This window comes from Rhinatrema bivittatum, chromosome 8 (genome assembly GCF_901001135.1).
Source record: "Rhinatrema bivittatum chromosome 8, aRhiBiv1.1, whole genome shotgun sequence".
NCBI lineage: Eukaryota > Metazoa > Chordata > Amphibia > Gymnophiona > Rhinatrematidae > Rhinatrema > Rhinatrema bivittatum.
In genome coordinates, this window is record NC_042622.1 from 118,578,435 (window position 1) to 118,598,596 (window position 20,162).

Genomic DNA, 20,162 nt, shown 5'->3' on the forward strand with positions numbered 1-20,162 from the left:
ATGTAGGTAGCATAGCTCTCTGCTGCTCTGCAGTGCTTGCTTTTTTCTTAGATATCGCCATGCCACCTAAGCGAAAAGGGAGAGTTCGGGTTTTTCCCTCTGTAACCCATCCCCTTCCGGATCAGCATTCCATCACTGAGTTTGCTGCAGACTCACCTGTGTTGGGGAGACAATCCCTGTTGCCAGGTCTGCGAGAGGAGAGTCAGCCTCATCTGGGGATGTATACTTGAATCTCCTTTATCTCAGACCACCACTGGCACAACGCTTCTCCTCCCCCAATATGGCACTCACATCTCCGGGTGATAATCTCATCGGAGCTGCAGTAGAGGGAGCTGCCGTGGGCGGAGTGGATGAAACTCAGGCTTCGACATCTGTGGCAGTGAGCTCTATTTTGGACCATCCAGCAATTTCCCAACCTGGTGTTTCTTTGGATGGTAAATCCACTTTTTCCCACTACAACAGCAATTCAGTGCCTCCCTGCCTCATTATATCACCTGGAGAGCCCACATATGGAGCTCCCTTCCCCAAGCCAGTCGACATGACTTTGGACTCCATTTAGGAATTAGTAGATAAGCTGGGTTCGGCCTTTCATGATTGCTCTTTTAAAATTCTTCAATTTCTTCAAAACTGGACTCTCTGAATCAGGATCAAAACTCCCAACAGCTCACACCAATAGGATTCAAATCTTGGAAGATGATATGAAATCCATCCAAAATGTTAATGCCATATTACTCCAGGAACACAATGTTCTAAATTAGGAAAGCAGAATTCATTGAAAATCCCTTAAAACATTTAAACTTGTGATTATTAAAAACTCTCCTAGAGTTACTGGAGAACTGCCAAGAGTCACACTACAGAAGTACTTGACTGAGATATTACATATTCCCCCTGAGAATTTTCCTTCGTTCAATAAAGTTTATTTTCTTCCATTTCAACGTTCCAGAGTTAATGAGGCAGAACCTCCATTTGATTTGGGAAACCTAACTGACTTCTTGGAATCTTCTACTTATGATATTATTGAAAGTGTGACTCTGGTCTCTTTTGTGCATGACCAAGATTTAGGCTTGGTTATGTGTAGTTATTTTCAGAATATGGGGTTAATTTTCTGGGTCAGTTCGTACAAATGTTCCCTGACTTGGCTAAAGCTACTCAGGAGCGGAGAAAGTTTCTTAGCTTTACGGCAGGAAACTCAGTCTTTAGGGGCTTCTTTTTTGTTGAGATACCCTTGTAAATGTATTATTAAGTTCAATGCTGTTACATTTTCTTTGCCCCTGAACAACTGAGATTATTTATAGATTCCAGAAAGCGGATCTCTTCTTCTCCCCCTAATGTGAGTCCTAGTAACTAGATCATTTAATTTATATTCAGGATGGGTATGAATTCATATTAAGCTTTTTTCTTTGGGAATGTTGTTTCCCATATCATCTTTTTCTTTTGTTCTCATTTGAACATCCTCCTCCACTTCTTTTGGACTTATGGACTATTTTGTATGTTTGTTTCTTTTCTTTTATTGTAATATCCACTATTTTTCTTTTCTTAAGTTTCAGTGCAAAGTTTGTGTGTTGTAATCTTTACGATAATTTAAATAAATAAATAAATAAATAAGAAATACCACCTTCAAAGACAGATTCTTCAAAGAAAGGGGCCCCTAACAGAGCCTTCAATACCAAGTTACGGTCCCATGGGGGACAATAGGTCAAAAAGAGGGGCACAATTGCTTCATGCCCTTCAAACACAGACACACATCCAGGTGAGCCACTATAGAGACACCTGAGCAGCACGAAAGAGCTGCCATCTGTATCTTCAAGGAATTCAAGGCAAGCCCTTTGACCAGGCCGACCTAAAAAAAGGCTAAAATATATGGACGGTGGCCCGCCAGGGGGACTCCAATCCAGACTCGATGCAGGCTAAGTAGTAGATCATTTCCTAGACTTCAACAATGTAGAAATCACAGAAGAGTATTCCTTCTTATGGAGCTGTCTCTGCTCATGAGCCAGGCCATAAGACAAAATGGAGCCAGATCCTCCATGACTACTAACCCCAGAACCAAGAGACCCTGTGCCCCAGGGAAGTGAAGGGGCTGGTCTACTTATAGATACTGGAGATCAGAGTACCAAGCCCTGTGTGGCCAATCCAGTGCAACCAGAATGACCCTGTTGTACTTCAGTTCTATCCTTCACAGCGCCAGAGAGATGTTGTTAAAAGTAGCCTGTGTTAGAGAGAGCCTGGCCCAGCGACCCAGTGCCAAAGAGAGCATTGCCCAGCATAGTAGTGCCAGAGAAGATCTGGCCCCACAAGACAGAATCAGAGAGGCATTGTTCCAGTCAGCCAGTGCAAGAAAGACCCAGTCCAGCTACCCAGCACCCAAAAACATTAGTCCAGCTAGCCAGCCATTGAGACGCCCTGTGCCAGAGGCCCAGCCATCAAGTCACCCAGAACATGCAGTCCAGTTCCAGTGAGACTGCAAGCCGCAGACAGAGCCCAAACCAGCAGTGCTGCCTTAGAGAGGCTCCAATCCAACTATCCAGCCTTAGAGAAGTTTGTATTCCACTGTTCAGTCTCAGTGGGGTGCCAGCATGGCTTTTAAGTATCAAGGAAATCTTGCCTTGGTCCTTCAGCCGTCCAAAGAAATTTATGTACCACATCTGCACCAAATGGCCTTTGAATCTATTCTTCAAGGCCAGAGAAAGCAAATGTTGCTTACCTGATGTAACAGGTGTTCTCACAGGACAGCAGGATGTTAGTCCTCACAAATGGGTGACATCGAGGATGGAGCCCACCACGGAAAACTTCTGTCAAAGTTTAAACAGAACTTTGACTGGCCCCTACTGGGCATGCCCAGCAAGGCACTGACCCTGCAGCCAGCAGGGGTCTCCCTTCAGTCTGATGTTCAAAGCTACAGGCAGTGCCTAGAAAGTAAAAACAAAACAAACCCAACACCGCGGGGGTGGCGGGCGGGTTTCGTGAGGACTAACATCCTGCTGTCCTGTGAGAACACCTGTTACATCAGGTAAGCAACATTTGCTTTCTCACAGGACAAGCAGGATGGTTGTCCTCACAAATGGGTGAGTACCGAGCTGAGGATGTCCTGACCTGCACCAAATGCACCCAACGACGTGCAACAGGCACTACAACTGGGGTGGAATTTGGTAAAGGGCATCCGCACCCTACTGGGAAGGTGGAAGGGTGTTGGTACATCACGTTGGAAAAGGTTACGCAAGACAGATTGGCCGAAGATGGAGTCCTGTCTTCCAGCTTTGTCCAAACAATAGTGGGCTGCAAAGGTATGGAGAGAACTCCAGGTTGCAGCCCTGCAGATGTCAGGAAGCGGCACCGATCGAAGGTGTGCCACTGACGTCGCCATGGCCCTCACAGAGTGTGCTTTCACACGGTCTTGAAAGGGAATGCCAGCTTGCTGATAGCAAAAAGAAATGCAGTCCGCCAACCAGGAGGAAAGAGCCTGCTTACCCACAGGATGTCCTAACTTGTTAGGATGAAAAGAGACAAATAATTGAGTGCTCTTCCTGTGAGCAATTGTACGGTCTAGATAAAAAGCTAGAGCTCGTTTGCAGTCTAGGGTATGCAGAGTCTGTTCCCCGGAGTTGGAGTGGGGCCTGGGAAAAAAGATAGGTAGTATGATGGATTGATTAATATGAAACTCAGAAACTACCTTAGGTAAAAATTTAGGGTGAGTGCGGAGTACCGCCCGGTCCTGCAGGAGCTTAGTGTAAGGCGGATAGGTAACTAGGGCCTGCAATTCACTAACCCTGCGAGCTGAAGTGATAGCCAAGAGGAATAACACTTTCCATGTGAGATACTTTAACTCACAGGAGTGCAGAGGTTCGAAAGGAGGTTTCATTAGACGACCAAGAACCAGGTTAAGGTCCCAAGATGGGGCCGGAGGACGTAAGGGTGGCTTCAGATGGAGCAAGCCTTTAAGAAAACGGGTTACTAGGGGTTGTACTGAAATAGGGACACCCTGTACACCTTTATGGAAGGCGGCTACCGCACTGACATGCATTCTGATAGAAGAGGTTTTAAGACCTGATTCAGAGAGATGCCATAAATAGTCCAAGAATTTGGAGATTGGACAGGAAAGGGGATCAAGGGACTGAGAAGTGCACCATGATGTGTACCTTTTCCATTTGTATGAGTAAGACTTTCTTGTGGAAGGCTTTCGTGAAGCTATCAGGACCCGAGAAACGGAATCTGAAAGGTTGAAAGGCTGAAGGACTAACCTTTCAACATCCATGCCGTCAGGGACAAGGCTTGGAGGTTGGGATGGAGGAGGCATCCGTCGTTTTGAGTGAGCAGATGCGGGTCCTTTCCCAGAGGAATGTGCCTGCGGATGGAGAGATCCTGGAGTATTGGAAACCATACTTGGCGTGGCCAGTAGGGTGCTATTAGGATCATGGTTCCCCCGTCGTGGCGTAGCTTCACGAGAGTCTTTGACACAAGAGGAAGTGGAGGGAATGCATAGAGCAGACCGGTTGTCCACTTGAGGGAGAATGCATCCCTCGGCCGAGAGTGCTGGCTCCGAATGAGAGAGCAGTAATCGTCCACTTTGTGGTTCTGAGGGGACGCAAAGAGGTCTATGCGGGGAGAACCCCACTTGTGAAACAGAGAGGTCGTTACCAGAGGATCGAGTGACCACTCGTGTGGTTGGAAGACACGGCTCAGCTGGTCTGCCAATACATTGTCTACTCCCGGCAGGTAAGTGGCCCTGAGGTACATGGAGTGGGAGAGGGCTTCCGCCCAGATCTGCGCAGCTTCCTGACACAGAAGGAAGGAGCCTGTGCCTCCCTGCTTGTTTATGTACCACATGGCCACTTGGTTGTCCGTCTGGATTAAGATTATCTGATGAAAGAGATGATCTTTGAAAGTGCGGAGCGCATAGCGGATTGCTCGAAGTTCCAGGAAATTGATCTGGTGTTCGGCTTCCTCTTTGGACCATAACCCTTGGGTTTGAAAGTCGTCCACATGGGCTCCCCAACCGATGTGAGAAGCGTCGGTGGTTAGGATTACTTGCGGTTCCGGTGGAAGAAAGGGTAAGCCCTGAAGGAGGTTGACCTGAGTCGTCCACCAGGTTAAGGATAGGCGCAGCGCTTGTGTGACTGTGACTATGGAGGACAGAGGCTGAAAAGCTTGAATCCATTGGTGTCGTAGAGTCCATTGTGTTACTCTCATGGCTAGTCGGGTCATGGGAGTGACTTGAACCGAGGATGCCATGTGCCCTAGGAGAATGAGGAACTGGCGAGCCGTGGCAGTGTTCTGAGACTGGAGCTGGCGAGCCAGGGACATTAGGGTGTGGACCCTCTGAAGAGGAAGGTAAGCCTTTGCGCCTGTAAGGTGTCCAAGTCTGCCCCAATGAAGGATAAGGTTTGAGACGGGACTAAGCAAGATTTCTCGTAATTGACGAGAAACCCTAAGGAAAGGAGTGTTTGAATTGTCAATTTTAGGGAGGATTGAGCTATCTGCTGGGTGGAGGCCCTGATTAGCCAATCGTCCAGGTATGGGTAGACGTGGACACCTTCCTTCCTTAGGAATGCTGCTACCACTACGAGACATTTGGTAAAGACTCGTGGGGCAGAAGCTAGACCGAAAGGTAGGACACGGTATTGATAATGGTCGTGGCCTACTAGAAACCGCAGATATTTGCGATGGGATTGTGTGATCGCAATGTGGGTATAAGCGTCCTTGAGGTCGAGAGAGCACAGCCAATCCCCTCTTTGTAGCAGAGGGAGCAGCGCGCCTAGGGTTACCATTTTGAACTTCTCTTTTTGAAGGTATTTGTTGAGGGCTCGAAGGTCCAAAATGGGACGTAGTCCCCCTGATTTCTTTGGTATTAGGAAGTATCTGGAATAGAATCCCGTGCCTCGTTGAGAGGGAGGAACGGGTTCTATAGCATTTGATTGCAGAAGAAGGGATACTTCCTGTTGTAATTGAGCCAAATGGGTGGATAGACTCCACGCTTGAAGAGGCGGGGAGTCTGCCGGAAGAGATATGAAGTTGAGGTGGTAACCCTGTGCGATAATTGTTAGCACCCACTGATCTGAGGTGATCTGCAACCAAGGTTGTAAAAAATGGTACAGTCGACCTCCTACAGGGATGTCCGGAAGAGGGGTTTGGCATGTGTTCCCTACAGGGGAGTCAAAGGCCAGCCGCAGGCCCAGGAGGAGGGGCTACAGTAGGCCTTTGTTTCCTAGGCTGACGCGGCTGAGGCCTAGTAGAGGATCGAGCTGGACGAGGCCTGGCCGATGGAGGATAATAACGGCGTGGTCGAAAGAATGACTTCTTAGAGTCTTTCTTTTGCGGTTGCTTGGAGGTCAGCTCAGGTGGGACAGAGGAGAGTTGTTTCAACGTCTCATGGTGGTCTTTCAACTCCGCCACAATCTGCTGAATTTGCTCTCCAAACAAATTATCGCCTAAGCAGGGTAAATCAGCAAGACGATCCTGAACCTCTGGGCGAAGGTTGGATGATTTTAACCAAGCCCAACGTCTGGCTGAGATGGCTGTGGCTGAAACTTTTGTGGAAGCATCGAATATGTCGTAGGCAGTCCTAATCTCGTGCTTCCCTGCCTCAAATCCCTTGTGAAGAAGGGCTTGAAGCTGCGGTTGGTATTGGTCTGGTAACGTGTCAGCATAGTCTTGCATCTGCTTAAGGATGGCTCTGTTGTACTGAGTCATATAAAGTTGATATGAAGCTATGCGTGAAATCAACATAGCTCCATGATAGACTTTCCGTCCAACACTATCTAGGAACTTGTTGTCCCTGGTAGGCGGGGTAGAAGAGTGTGGCTTAAGACGCTTGGCCTTCTTCTGCACGGACTCAACCACAACAGAGCGATGATCCAGTTGAGGTTTTTGGAAACCTGGTGCTGACTGGACAAGGTAGGTGGAGTCAGCTTTTTTGTTAACTGGGGACACTGATGAAGGAGATTCCCAGTTTTTCTTGAGCAGATCCAAAAACACCTGGTGTATAGGGATGGAAGCGATGATTTTTGGAGCATCCAGAAATTGAAGGAGTTCCATCATCTGGTGTCTGTCATCAGCTTCAGATTGTAGTTGAAAAGGTACAACTTCTGACATCTCTTTCACAAAATTAATGAAAGAGAGATCCTCAGGAGGAGATCTTTTTCTACTCTCTGTAGGAGATGGAGGCGAAGGCAAATCCGTGTCAGAAGATGTATCATCATCATCACCCCAGGTATCATAGGGATCAAGTGGGGTTTGTAACCCTGATGGACCTGGCTGAGGCTCTAAAGGCATCGATGGAAACCGAGGTGGAATCGGTGCCGTAGGTGGAACCAGAAATGGCATCGATGGCTTCGGTGCTGTCGATGGAATCGGTGCCTGGCGTGGAATGGATGGAACCAAAGGATATATCGGTGGAGATATACCAGAAGGCACCGATGGAACCACCCCGGAAGGAGGAATCCGGAACGGTGTTTCTCCTGCCGATGAAAATCCAGTCGGAGACGGTGGTGTTGTCGATGGCACTAGAATCACCGATGGAAGGGCCGTCATGAGCGCCTCCATGCGGCTCAGTAGCGGTGCTAGCGCTTGTATCAACGGCTCGGTGGTCGGTTCCCTCCTCGGTGGCGAAGCCGGTGCCGGTGTCGGTGCCGGGGGCGGCACTGGAACCGGTGCCAGAGACGGTGCCGATGGAGGTTGCAATTTCTTCATCGCTTTCTCGATGGCCTCCTGGACCAGCCGGTCCAGTTCTGCCCGGAGACCAGGGGTAACCATACCCGGCTCGACGGGAGAGGGAGGCTAAGGCAGGGCCGGAGGGACCACCGTAACCGGTGGGATCACGGCCCCCGCACCCCGGGAGGGTGAGGGTTTCCTCGATGCCTGCGAACGAGACGTGGAGGGTGTCCGGTCTGTTCGCGGCTTCTTTGTCGGTGGCTCGGCTTGAGCAGAGGTCGATGGCTGTGGATCCTCGACAGGCCGAGATTTGTGCCGTCGATAGCGGTGCTTTTCCTTCCGATCCCCTCGCCCATCCGGGGAAGGGACGGGAGTCGACGGCCGAGAAGCGATCGATGGCGGACGGTCACCGGAGGGTTGACGATGATGGTACAACTTCGACGGTGCCGGTTCCGATGACGTCGATGCTATCGATGGCGTTGGGGTGGGTGCATGGAAGAGGAGCCCCATCTTCTCCATCCTGGCTTTGCGACCCTTGGGTGTCATTAAGGCACATGTGGTGCAAGTCAGGACATCATGCTCACTACCCAAACACATCACACAAACCCTGTGGGGGTCTGTGATGGACATAGTCCGGGTACAATCCGGACAACGGCGGAACCCCGTTGCCATGGCCTGAAGCCAAAATTTAGGCTGGGGATCGGTAAGTGCCAACAGGCCTCAAGGGCCAAATTCGACGGTAGTCGATGGAAAAAGGCAAAAAACTTACCGGGTTCCGTAAGATGACTAAAAATTTGTCGAAGGGAGACCCCTGAGGGGCAAATTTTCTTAGGAAATTAATTTCCAAATTCCTGTCAGGAACGTGGTTAGAGAGCTCCTTTCACCGCGTGGCAACTGCTGCGCGGAAAAAAGAAGACTGAAGGGAGACCCCTGCTGGCTGCAGGGTCAGTGCCTTGCTGGGCATGCCCAGTAGGGGCCAGTCAAAGTTCTGTTTAAACTTTGACAGAAGTTTTCCGTGGTGGGCTCCATCCTCGATGTCACCCATTTGTGAGGACAACCATCCTGCTTGTCCTGTGAGAAACCTTAATTCTTCCCAACGCACAGTGGCAAGAACAGAGAACCCGCAAACTGTGATTCACCTCTTAGAGATCCAAGATAAGTCGAAAAGATCCGTCCCATGTTGGACACCACATAGTAAATGGAACAACAATCTTGGCTCCATTCGGACACTGCGAGAGTTGCAGCTTCAGCAAGGTCTCGCAAACCACCCGCTGCTTGGCTAGATCAGAACAGGGTGATACTATAAAAACGTCTTGAATGGGCTGATGCAGATCCAGTGCATAACAGAAGCAAACAATTAACATCACTGATCAGAAGTTATGTGGTCCACTCCCTGTAGAACTCCTGCAGGCGGTCCCCTACAGGAGTCCAGAGCGAGACAACCCGCTGAATTTTCTGAGAAAGACCTGGTGGCTCCTGCGGAAAGATCGGCATCAGCCTGTCTCTGGTGCTATAAAAGGACTAGCCCCGACCTCTTGGAACCGAGAAAGTGGAGAGGATAGCAGGAGGTGCCTGGAAAGCCTGGAGGTGCAAAATTGTCCCCAACCACTGCCAGCTCTATAAAATGAGAGGCCCTTATCCTCCAGCAGGCGATCTCCTAACTTCATTACCAACTGGTCCAGATCCTCACCTGTTCTTATTTACTTATTTAAACAATTCTTGGAACCCACATGTTCAATGGGAACATTAATAGCAGCTTACAAAAAAAAAAAAAATACATACATAATTATTAAAACAGCAACTTTACCCAAACAGGTTTTGGACCAAGAATCTGCCACCCAATTGTGCAGGCACAAGAATCTCCACACTGTGACCGAAAGGGCCTCTGATCAGGCAGAGTTCTGAAGTAAATCATACAAGCATCTGCCAGAAAGGCTGGTTCTTTTCCAGCAAAGAGGCTGCAAGGAGTCATCGAAGTGAAAGGGCCCTCATGGGAGGACACTGGGGACACAAAAGTACCCAGAGATGCAGACAGCTCGGAATCTTTGGAGGAAGGGGATATGCCTCCACGGGCCAGCGGATGACTCCATTAGGCTGTTTCACAGAGCCGGGATAGGTTTCTTAATAGAGCAGGTGCTCTCTTGTCTGCATTTAGAGTTCAAGCCCAAGGAGACTCTGGTGTGGGATACAATCATTAAGGGGAATGTTAAGCACCAAAATATGCTGTATGACGCTTATATCCAGGGATACAAGAACACTTAGATTTTGTAGAAAGTATAATTTTTATTGAGCAATATAAGTATTCTTGGGAGATGCTAGATGCCCTTTTCTCTGGCAAACAGATCACCAGAATCTCACTGTATACATGAACTGATCCTTCTTTTATACAATATAGTACTAGATTAGAAATTCTAAGAGTGCGTGACTACCCAGAGAATAATTTACATAGGTTGTCATGTCAACAGCATGATAAGTTTATCCCTAAGCTACCCTGATTATTTCTCCAAGGTGGGGCCCATTTACCATCACTCTTTAGTTAGTCCTTTGTTCTGTTAGAATCTTGTTGGTCAGAGCAATTATCATTTCTTAGGCTGTTTACAGATGCCCCTGAAAATGATGCCACTATAGTGATAGTATAGCCTGAAGTTCCAACCATTTCCTTCTGCTTTTGTGACCCTATAATTAGGCATCACAAAGTGTCACCAGCTTCAACTGCTGTCCAGGTGTCCTTGGAATTCCTGCAGGTCAGGCTCAGTAAGGCATTTGAAGTTAATATAGCCAGGAAGGCTAAGATAGCAGAGGATTCTGGGTCAGTTGCCTTTCTCCATGTTGGTCTCCAGCTCAGGCACACATCAGGAAACAGAAGACCACTACCGCCTTTCCACTCCACTAACATCTCCTCCACCTTTGAGAGGAGTGGAAAGGCGGTAGTGGTCTTGTTTCCCCTTAATGATTGGATCCCACAACAGAGCTCCTGGGGCTTGAACTCCCAGGGATAAACAGTGGATTTAACCAAGTCCACCTTAAGAATGGTTTATGAACTTTTCTTCCAGGAATTTGTACAAACCTTTTTTTAAAACCAGCTGCATTAACAGCTTTTACCATATCTCCTGGTAATAAATTCCAGACTTTAATTATGCACTGAGTAAAAAAATAAGTTTATTCCGCTAAGGAGGTGTAAGTTTAAAAATAAAAAGAAAGCCATTTCTCAGGAGTTTAAAGGTTCTGGGGTAACTGGTGGGTGCAGACTATCAAACGAAGGGGGTTTGGAGATCCTAGCTGTTAACTGGGCATACTGGTGGACAAACTGGTGAAACTGGCAATGGCGTGAACGCTTGACCTTTTTAAAATTCCCCAATTTAGCAGAAATGTGATTTATGTACATAGGTACATGCCTATGTAAAATTGGGTACTCATTTGCATGCAGTCAGGCTACATGTGCAATTTATAAAATGGCCACATATCTGGGCATGTGCCGATGTATATGTGCCAAAGTGTGCCCATGAAAGTTACCATGCCAGTGTGTAAATGGCTTTTGAAAATTGCTAAGATAGTATGCTACATTTACCCGCACAACTCCTTTGAAAAGTCACCTATTTATCAGTATTTCCCAATCTTTTCATCCCCAAAACACACCTACATTACCAAAAATGTGTGGCACATCAACCTTCATGGGACAGGCAATGCAGACAGAGTGGACTCATATGATCAAAAGAATAGCTAAAGTAGCACTGAAAGCCCCACCAATCTCTCTTTCAAATTTTAAAAGAAATCCACATGAAACTATCATAACAGAGCAGTCCCCTCTATGTACAAGTGCAGTAGAAGAGAGAAATCTCTGTGATGCAGCCAGGTCACTCAGTTAGTTACTTTGGCTGCAACATATAGCAGTCAGAGCTCCTCTGCTGTTGCTGCTGATCCCAACATTCAGAATAAGTCACATCCATTGCTCAGTGCACACATTCCCTATCTCAGCCTGGGGTTAAGAAGTAAAAGGATTCAAAGGGGGAAGCTCAGGAGACGGGAGATGAGGTGGTGCTGTATACGATACACAAAGTAGGAGCCCAGCTACCCATATCCTACATGCTGCCCATCAATTACCAAACTCCACAACTCCTGCTGTAGTTACAAAGAAAAAGGATGAATGATTGCACATGTTTTACAAAAGGAGCTCCCATACTTTTAAGCGCCATCGCTGGTGTCTCTTAGGGCTGTAAATTGGTAAGAAGAGAGCCCAGATGCTGGCTTGGACCAAAGCATCATGCAGTGGTGCATTTTCCATGGCATACCTAATCAGGTCTGAAGGCCCCCAAGTTGGAAAACACTGCACTATATCATCCGACTCACTTTTATCCACAGAAACATGAGGGTAACCTGCACAGAGTGGCAGTTACTACCATAAGAAACTTGCTGGGCAGACTAGATGGATCATTTGGTCTTTTTTTGCCATCATTATGTTACTATGTGTGTTTATTCACAAGTTCAAAAAAATGTAGCTGATTGGTACCGCAAAACTTCCCATGGCTAAAACCTCATTGGTTTTGTCCCATTAAACCATGACTATCTATGTTGTTCTTTATAATAGGTTCAACCACTTTTCCCAGCACTAACATCAGACTCACCATAAAGCACTTTTTAAAACCTGGCATTATATGGGTCACCTTCCAATCCTGAAGAATTTTAACTGATTTTAATGATAGTTTACAATTACTAATAAGTCTGCAATTTCATTTTTCAATTCCTTTAGCACTTGGGATGTGTACCTTCTGGTCAAGGTGATTTGGTTTGTCAGTTTGCCCTATTTCATCTTCCAGATCCACTCAGATTTGTTTCAGTTTCTCTGAATCATCACCTTTAAATATCAATTTTGCCCTGGGTATCTGCTTTACATCTTCCTTAATAAAGACCGAAGCAAAGAATTAATTTAATCTCTCTGTTATGGCCTTGCCCTCCTTTAGTATTCCCTTTTACCCCTTGATCTAATGATCCAACTGATTCCCTCGCAGTTTTTTTGCTTTGAATGTACCTGAAAAAGTTTTTATTAGGAGTTTTTGCTTCCCCAACCAGCTTCTTTTCAAATTGTGTCTGTCTTCCTTATCAATGCTTTGCAACCGTGTCAGGTTATGCTGTTTCCTTCTTTTACATTCCTCTTCCATTATTTGAAAGATGTTCTTTTGGCTAGAATAGTCTCTCTTGCCTCACACCTTTAAACCATGCTGGCAGTCTTTTGGTTTACCTTCCACATTTTTTAATGTGTGGAACACATCTAGTCTAACTTCCAAGTGGTATTTTTTAAACATCATCCATGCCTCATTAAATTCTTAACCTTTGCAGTTGCTCCTTATAGTTTTTTCCTAACCATTTTCCTCATTTTATCATAGTTTCCCTTTTGAAAGTTAAATGCTATCACAATAGATTTCCTTAGTGCCTTCCCTCTAGTTATTAAGTTAAATTTGATCATGTTATGCAAACTAATGCCAAGTGGCCACTATGCAGTTATCTCTCGCACCAAATCTTGTTTTCCACTAAGAATTAGGTCTAAAATAGCTTCCCCTCGTCAGTTTTTGTATCAGCTCTATGAATCAGTCATTTGTTTCATCTAGAAACTTTACCTTCTTAGCATGTCCCAATGTGACTTTTACCCAGTCAATAAAGGGGTACTTTAAATTACCTATTACCGTGTTGCTAATTTTGTTAGCTTCCCTAATTTCTGTTCATTTCATTATCTGTCTGGTCATTCTGGCCAGGACGAAGGTAGTACACCCTCACTGCTATTCTATTTCACTTCTCATATGGACTTTCTATCCATAAAGAATATACAATGCATTTTGTTTCCTGCAAAACATTTATCCTGTTTCACTCTGTGCCCTCTAACATATAGTACCCACCACACCATCAATTTGATCCATCCTATCATAGTGATATTTTTACTCTGGTATCAGAATGTCCCAATGGTTATCCTCTTTCTACCAGATCGCTGAGATGCCTCTCCATTCAGTGTTATACATTTTAACTTTCACATTTTTTTTTTACTTCTAGCATTTGTATACAGACATTTCAAAGTATGTTTTTTGTTTGTATTCAAAACCTGTTTATAGGTTGACAGCGCAGTTGTTTACTTGTAACAGGTATTCTCCTAGAACAGCAGGATGTTAGTCCTCACATGTGGGTGACATCATCCGATGGAACCCGGCACGGAAAACTTTTGTCAAAGTTTCTAGAAGCGACTGTGGCAGTGAGGATGGCGCCCTCAGATCCCAACATACCGGCGGCACCATTAGAGACCCTGGTGCCCAAAGATATCAATGGACCGGCGGTACCAAGGATGCCAGGGGCACCTGCAGGCAGAGGCTCTGCCCAGAGGAACAGATGACTGCCACGCCATCGACTGTTCTCCTCGGCTTACCTATCCATTCCAGGATGTCGATGCTGTAAGCTTGATGGCATTCTTCGCCAGCAGCTATGGCTGATGATGCCTCACTAGTGCTCATTAACACCAATGGTGCACAAATCCAGGCAGGGCCTCTGATGCCCCCCAATCCCAGCGGCTCAGGGCCCCTGAGATCATCGGCATCCATGGTGCCCGATAGCTATAGGCCAGTGATAGGACAGCACAATGCCCCTCAGTGTCCTTTCGGGACACCACCAAGAAGCCTCGAGGGCACCACCAGACCACCTTGTTTGGATGGCTAGAGTAAGTGGCAACCCGGTGCTCAATCCATTCAAGGACAAAATCCCTGTCGCTCGAGGGCTTCAGTGGCACTCGAGGGCTCTCAAGAACCCCGGTGATCGACCACCCCGGGGATGACCAAGGAATCAGTGGCCACCACTCCCGATGGCCTCCATGGCAGCCCTGCACCTTAATGGCACTAAGGGCATCGATGGTATCGGGGAAGTTCCACACTGTGATGGCATCTAGTCCATGCACTGAGACGGCCCCGAGGGCGGCTGCAGCATCAAGGCCACGCACCTCGACGGCATCAGAGGACTCACGCACCTCGACAGCATCCAGGGCATGGATGGGGCATCGATGCACTAGAGGTCAGTGCTGCTACTCTGCCACCTCGAGGTCCAAGACACTAGATGACTCCAGTGCATCAAGACTCCACATCTATAGATGCCTACAACACACAGAAGCCCTTATGGCATCGAGGGCAGTCATGCACCCCCGATGATAGAGGGCACCCAGGCACCTCGATTGGTGTCAAGGGTGACCATGGCACTCAATGGCAGTCCTGGTCCCTGACGCAGTTCTGACATCGATGCATCAGATGAATGGTACGCTGGTCACAGATGTGTACAGGTGACTGGTACTGGGCATGGCACCGGTGTGGCAATAAATTGCTTGCCCAGGCTCCTACTCACTCTCTCTCACAAGGAGAATGCACTGCCATCGCCGGCTATGGCATCCAGAGCTCCTGCCCGTGGAGGCTAGTTCCTTTGAATGTGGGCAGGATGAGCTCTCCCCCCCCCCCCCCCCACCCCACCCCCAGGAAAGGAAACAAACAGCTGCAGCTCTAGCACAAAAATCACTTACAAAAATTGTGAGGAGAGAGCAAAGCTGAAAACCGTGACACACGGTTCTGCGAGAAAATAAAGACTGAGGGACTTTGCCTGGGGGGCAGGGTGATGACTCCAGCTGTATATGGTCAGTAGGGTATGCTCAGGAGGGCATGTTTGAAAGTTCTAGATTCTTTGAGATTAAAGTTCTGTGCCAGGCTCCATCCAATGATGTCACCCATGTATGGGGACTAACATCTTGCTTGTCCTCTGAAAACCTCCCTTCCCCTGGATCTTTCAAGGGAGGATACCTTGCTCTAGGGAACCTTTAAAATTATCACTCAGGGGCCCTTAATCAAAATTTATGCCACTGGATAGAGAGAAAGCATACAACATATAAGAAATGTTCTTTAACAGTTTGAAAGGGAAAACTAGAGAAAATATTCCGACCAAGATAATAGCTCAACCTGTCCACGAAACAATGGTTCCAATAGAAACTATATTTTTTTTAAGTTTATATTCCACCTTTCATGACACTTCAAAGCAGATTACATTCAAGTACTGTACATATTATAATCTACATTTGTACCTGAGACAAATGGAAAGTGAAGTGACTTGCCCAAGGACACAAGAGTCAGCGGGAAACTTGGCATAATCTCCAAGGAGCAAAAATATAAACTCTCAACCCAGGTTGATACTTCAGAAAGAGGCAATATTTATATGCAAAGACCCAGTGTATACAACACACTACACTTAAAAAATAATCTAAATTATAACAGAAAAACAAGTTACCTGTTTTAGTTTTAAGAAAAAGTTTTCTGTAGAGCTTCTCTTACTGAAGGGCCAAAACAGTCTCTCATTAGGTGAGCAAACTCTCACTTTAGTTTCCAGAAGAAATCGGACAGGTTCCTGCACCTCTGTAATCACCAGATCAACTGCTGTAGTCATGAAGAGTACTTTGTCTAGTGAGAAAAAAAAACAATTTCACAGTTGCTGTGGATGATGTCATTCTCATTTTCTTGGCTATGGTTAGAATCATTCAGGCTGATTTTAAAAAGAGTGTGCGCGCAACTATACACGCGTGTATCAGCACATGAGTGGAGATTCACTGAAATCTTAAATCATGTGCACACTTGCATATATGTATGATTTAAAATATGCTTACTGCACGCAAGTATGCTTCTAATTTTAAGAAGTTACTCAAGCAAATTTACTTCATGTATCTTAAGAACATAAGAAATTGCTATGCTGGGTCAGACCAAGGGTCCATCAAGCCCAGCATCCTGTTTCCAACAGAGGCCAAACCAGGCCACAAGAACCTGGCAATTACCCAAACACTAAGAAGATCCCATGCTACTGATGCAATTAATAGCAGTGGCTATTCCCTAAGTAAACTTGATTAATAGCAGTTAATGAACTTCTCCTCCAAGAACTTATCCAAACCTTTTTTGAACCCAGCTACACTAACTGCACTAACCACATCCTCTGGCAACAAATTCCAAAGCTTTATTGTGCGTTGAGTGAAAAAGAATTTCCTCCGATTAGTCTTAAATGTGCTACTTGCTAACTTCATGGAATGGCCCCTAGTCCTTCTATTATTCGAAAGTGTAAATAACCGAGTCACATCTACTCGTTCAAGACCTCTCATGATCTTAAAGACCTCTATCATATCCCCCCTCAGCCGTCTCTTCTCCAAGCTGAACAGCCCTAAGCTCTTCAGCCTTTCCTCATAGGGGAGCTGTTCCATCCCCTTTATCATTTTGGTTGCCTTTCTCTGTACCTTCTCCATCGCAATTATATCTTTTTTGTGATGCGAAGACCAGAATTGTACACAGTATTCAAGGTGCGGTCTCACCATGGAGCGATATAGAGGCATTATGACATTTTCTGTTTTATTAACCATTCCCTTCCTAATAATTCCCAACATTCTGTTTGCTTTTCTGACTGCTGCAGCACACTGAGCAGACGATTTTAAAGTATTATCCACTATGATGCCTAGATCTTTTTCCTGGGAGGTAGCTCCTAATATGGAACCTAACATAGTGTAACTACAGCAAGGGTTATTTTTCCCTATATGCAACACCTTGCACTTGTCCACATTAAATTTCATCTGCCATTTGGATGTCCATAAGACTCTGCTGGTTTTAACTCACGTATGTAAGTGGATTTTAAAACATGCTCACGTGAGGGACATTCCTAGTTTTTACAATTAGTCCACCAGCTTGCTCAGTCAATATCAAGGACTTCCAGATCCCTCTGGCTCTTCATCCTGCACACCCCACAGTTCTTCATCCTGCACCCCTTACCCTGTTCTGTAAGCCCTAAAACCTGAGGTGTACAGACTTGCTCCTCATCAGGAGCACCAGTAAAATATGGCTAACAAGCCTATACGCACTGTGGCCTCTAGTTTTAAAATATGGAGTTACACACCTAAGTGTTGACCCTGCCCCAGAATGCCCATGCCCTGCCCCTTTCCTGCCCCCATATTTTTGGTGTGTGTAAATCGCAGCTTTTAAAATCTGCATTGCTTGCGCACGGCCCACATACATGCAATGTGTCTATTTTTGCATGAGCAGCGCTTTTAAAATTGACCTCATTGTTTTATGTGGTGCTGCATCACTCTCTCCCGTGCTCCTATTCATTCTGAGGAAGAGCCTTTTTATTAGGTAAATTGCCTTCTGACAATACACAGTATGTTGTCTCTAAGTGAATGTATTTGTGCCTTATAACTACCTAAGACATAAGGCACTGGATCTGAAAGAATGGATTTAACCCACTTGCTTTCCCCTTGGAACTTTTTGGATTTAGCCATCTTTCCAAAGTTAATAACTAAGGGTCTTCAGCAATCAACAGATTTTGTTTCAAGTTGCATATGGCATGGAAAACAGAGTTGCTTACCTGTAACAGGTGCACTTCAAGAACAACAGGATGTCAGTCCTCACACATGGTTGACAACATCCAATGGAGCCCAGCCCGGAAAATTTATGTCAAAGTTTCTAGAACTTTGAACTAGCTTCACTGAGCATTCCCATGGCATGCAATATACCACTTCAGTCTGATAACACTGGGGAACACAATTTTCGTTGAGTTAGATCTGACACTTGTTTTTGACTAACTTTTGACATCTGAATCAAAAAATGACCCCAGTTTTTCTCCATCACGTCAACTTTTTAAGGTACAGGATACCCTCTCTTTGTCCCAAAAATCATACAAAATGTACATACAAAGGAAATAAAAGAAAAATTACCTGAATATACTGTGTATTTAGAGTTATTTTATTCATACAAAGGTTATATATTGTTACTGTAAGTCAAATTGTGTACAAGTAGTAAAGTTCTTCTACCAAACATACATATTAAGGTAAAAATTTACGCTTATATCTTTTCCGGCAGTGTTCAATCTGTGGACAATCTCACCTGATGCTCCAACAATAGTCAGCCATCATATGTACATCCCATCTACCCTGATACCGTGCTTCCATGACCTTCAAATCTTAGTGGAATCGTTTACCTTGATCATCACTGACTGCAGCAAGGTTTTTCGGGAAGTCAGCAAGATGGCTATGCAGAAAATGCACCTTGATGCTCATGTTGCAATAAAGCATTTTGAAGCTCTCCAAGAGTTTCTGGACAATTTCAGTGTAATTCTGTGCTCGTGTATTTCCATGAAAGTCCTTAACAAGGTTTTTGAATGACAACCAAGCATTTTTTTTTTGGAGTTCCGACATCGTCCCGATGAAATGTTCATCTTTAATGAGCTGCCGAATCTGTGGACCGTCAAACACACCGGTCTTTATCCTTTCAAACGACAAGCTAAGAAATGCCAAAATGAGATACTTTAAACAGTCTCCTTCAGTTGGCAAAGCTTTAACAAATTGCTTCAGGAGACCCAGTTTTATGTGCAGAGGTGGGAATATAATGTTCTGTCAACAAGTGGCTCATGTAGAATGTTTGGATCACCAGGTTTGAGGTCAGATCTTGGAGTCCAATTCGACTGCACCCAATGCTTCTCACAAGCTCTGCTGGCCCACATACACAGAAAACAGGGATACTTGGTGTATCTGTGGTTGCTGACCAAGAAGGAAGCAGACCATTTTAAGGTCAACACAGATGATCCTATGTGAAGCGCTAAGATAGGCTGTTTATCGCAAAGTGCGCTATTACTATAAAACACATCCCTTTTCCTATCGCATGCAATATTTAGTACATTTTGATAAATCCAGGCCCTAGAGAAAAAACTTGATGTGATAGAAGAAAACTAACTGCAGTTTTGAAATCAGCATGCCTATTTAAGTCTAAAACAGCTGGAAAATCGAACTCAACAAGAATTATGTTAAAAATTGTTCCCCAGTGTAATTCAGCAAAGAAAAGAAAAAAAGTGAAGAACCCACTCCGTTGGAAAGGGGGTGGGTATCGTGAGGACTGACGTCTTGCTGTCCTCGGAGAACACCTGTTATAGGTAAGCAGCTCTGCTTTCTCAGAGGACAAGCAGGATGGCAATCCTCACACATGGGTAATCTCTAGCTACAGGCAGCTCCCAATAAAAAAGGGGGAACAAAACAGTGCCACAAGTACAACAATACGTTTGTTGGCAACAAGCCTTTTTTGTAACATATCTTATACACCCTAAAGGGGGCAAGCTGGAACAAAAATAATAGAGACTGGGCAAGGACAAAGATGAGTTCTACACCTCAAACAAGTTCTAAAAGAGACTGGTCAAACCTGCTGTTGCATCGGCCATCCCTATCCATGCAGTAACGAGTTGTGAATGAGTGGAGAGAACTCCATATCACAACCTTGCAGATCTCCTAGATGGAGACAGGTCTCAAGTGAGCCACCGATGTGACCAAGGTTCGGACAAAATGATCCTTGACATGGTGCACTAGATTCAAGCCTGCCTAGGCATAACAGAAGAAGATGTAATCTTCTAGCCAACTGGAAAGCATCTGTTTGGCAATGGCAATCCCCAGCTTACTTGGATCAAAAGAAACAAAGTTTAGTGGACTTTCTATGGGC

At 45.7% G+C, this 20,162-nt stretch overlaps 1 protein-coding gene across 5 annotated transcripts in view; it reads right to left on the minus strand.

Moving 5' to 3' along the window:
- Positions 1-20,162, minus strand: part of RABGAP1 (RAB GTPase activating protein 1) — a 545,250-nt gene that overhangs the window by 332,352 nt on the left and 192,736 nt on the right. For all 5 annotated transcript variants that reach the window (XM_029610918.1, XM_029610917.1, XM_029610919.1 and 2 more), the window contains exon 10: positions 15,940-16,109. In XM_029610918.1, coding sequence (XP_029466778.1) covers positions 15,940-16,109 — 170 coding nt within the window. The remainder of the gene's footprint in view (positions 1-15,939; positions 16,110-20,162) is intronic.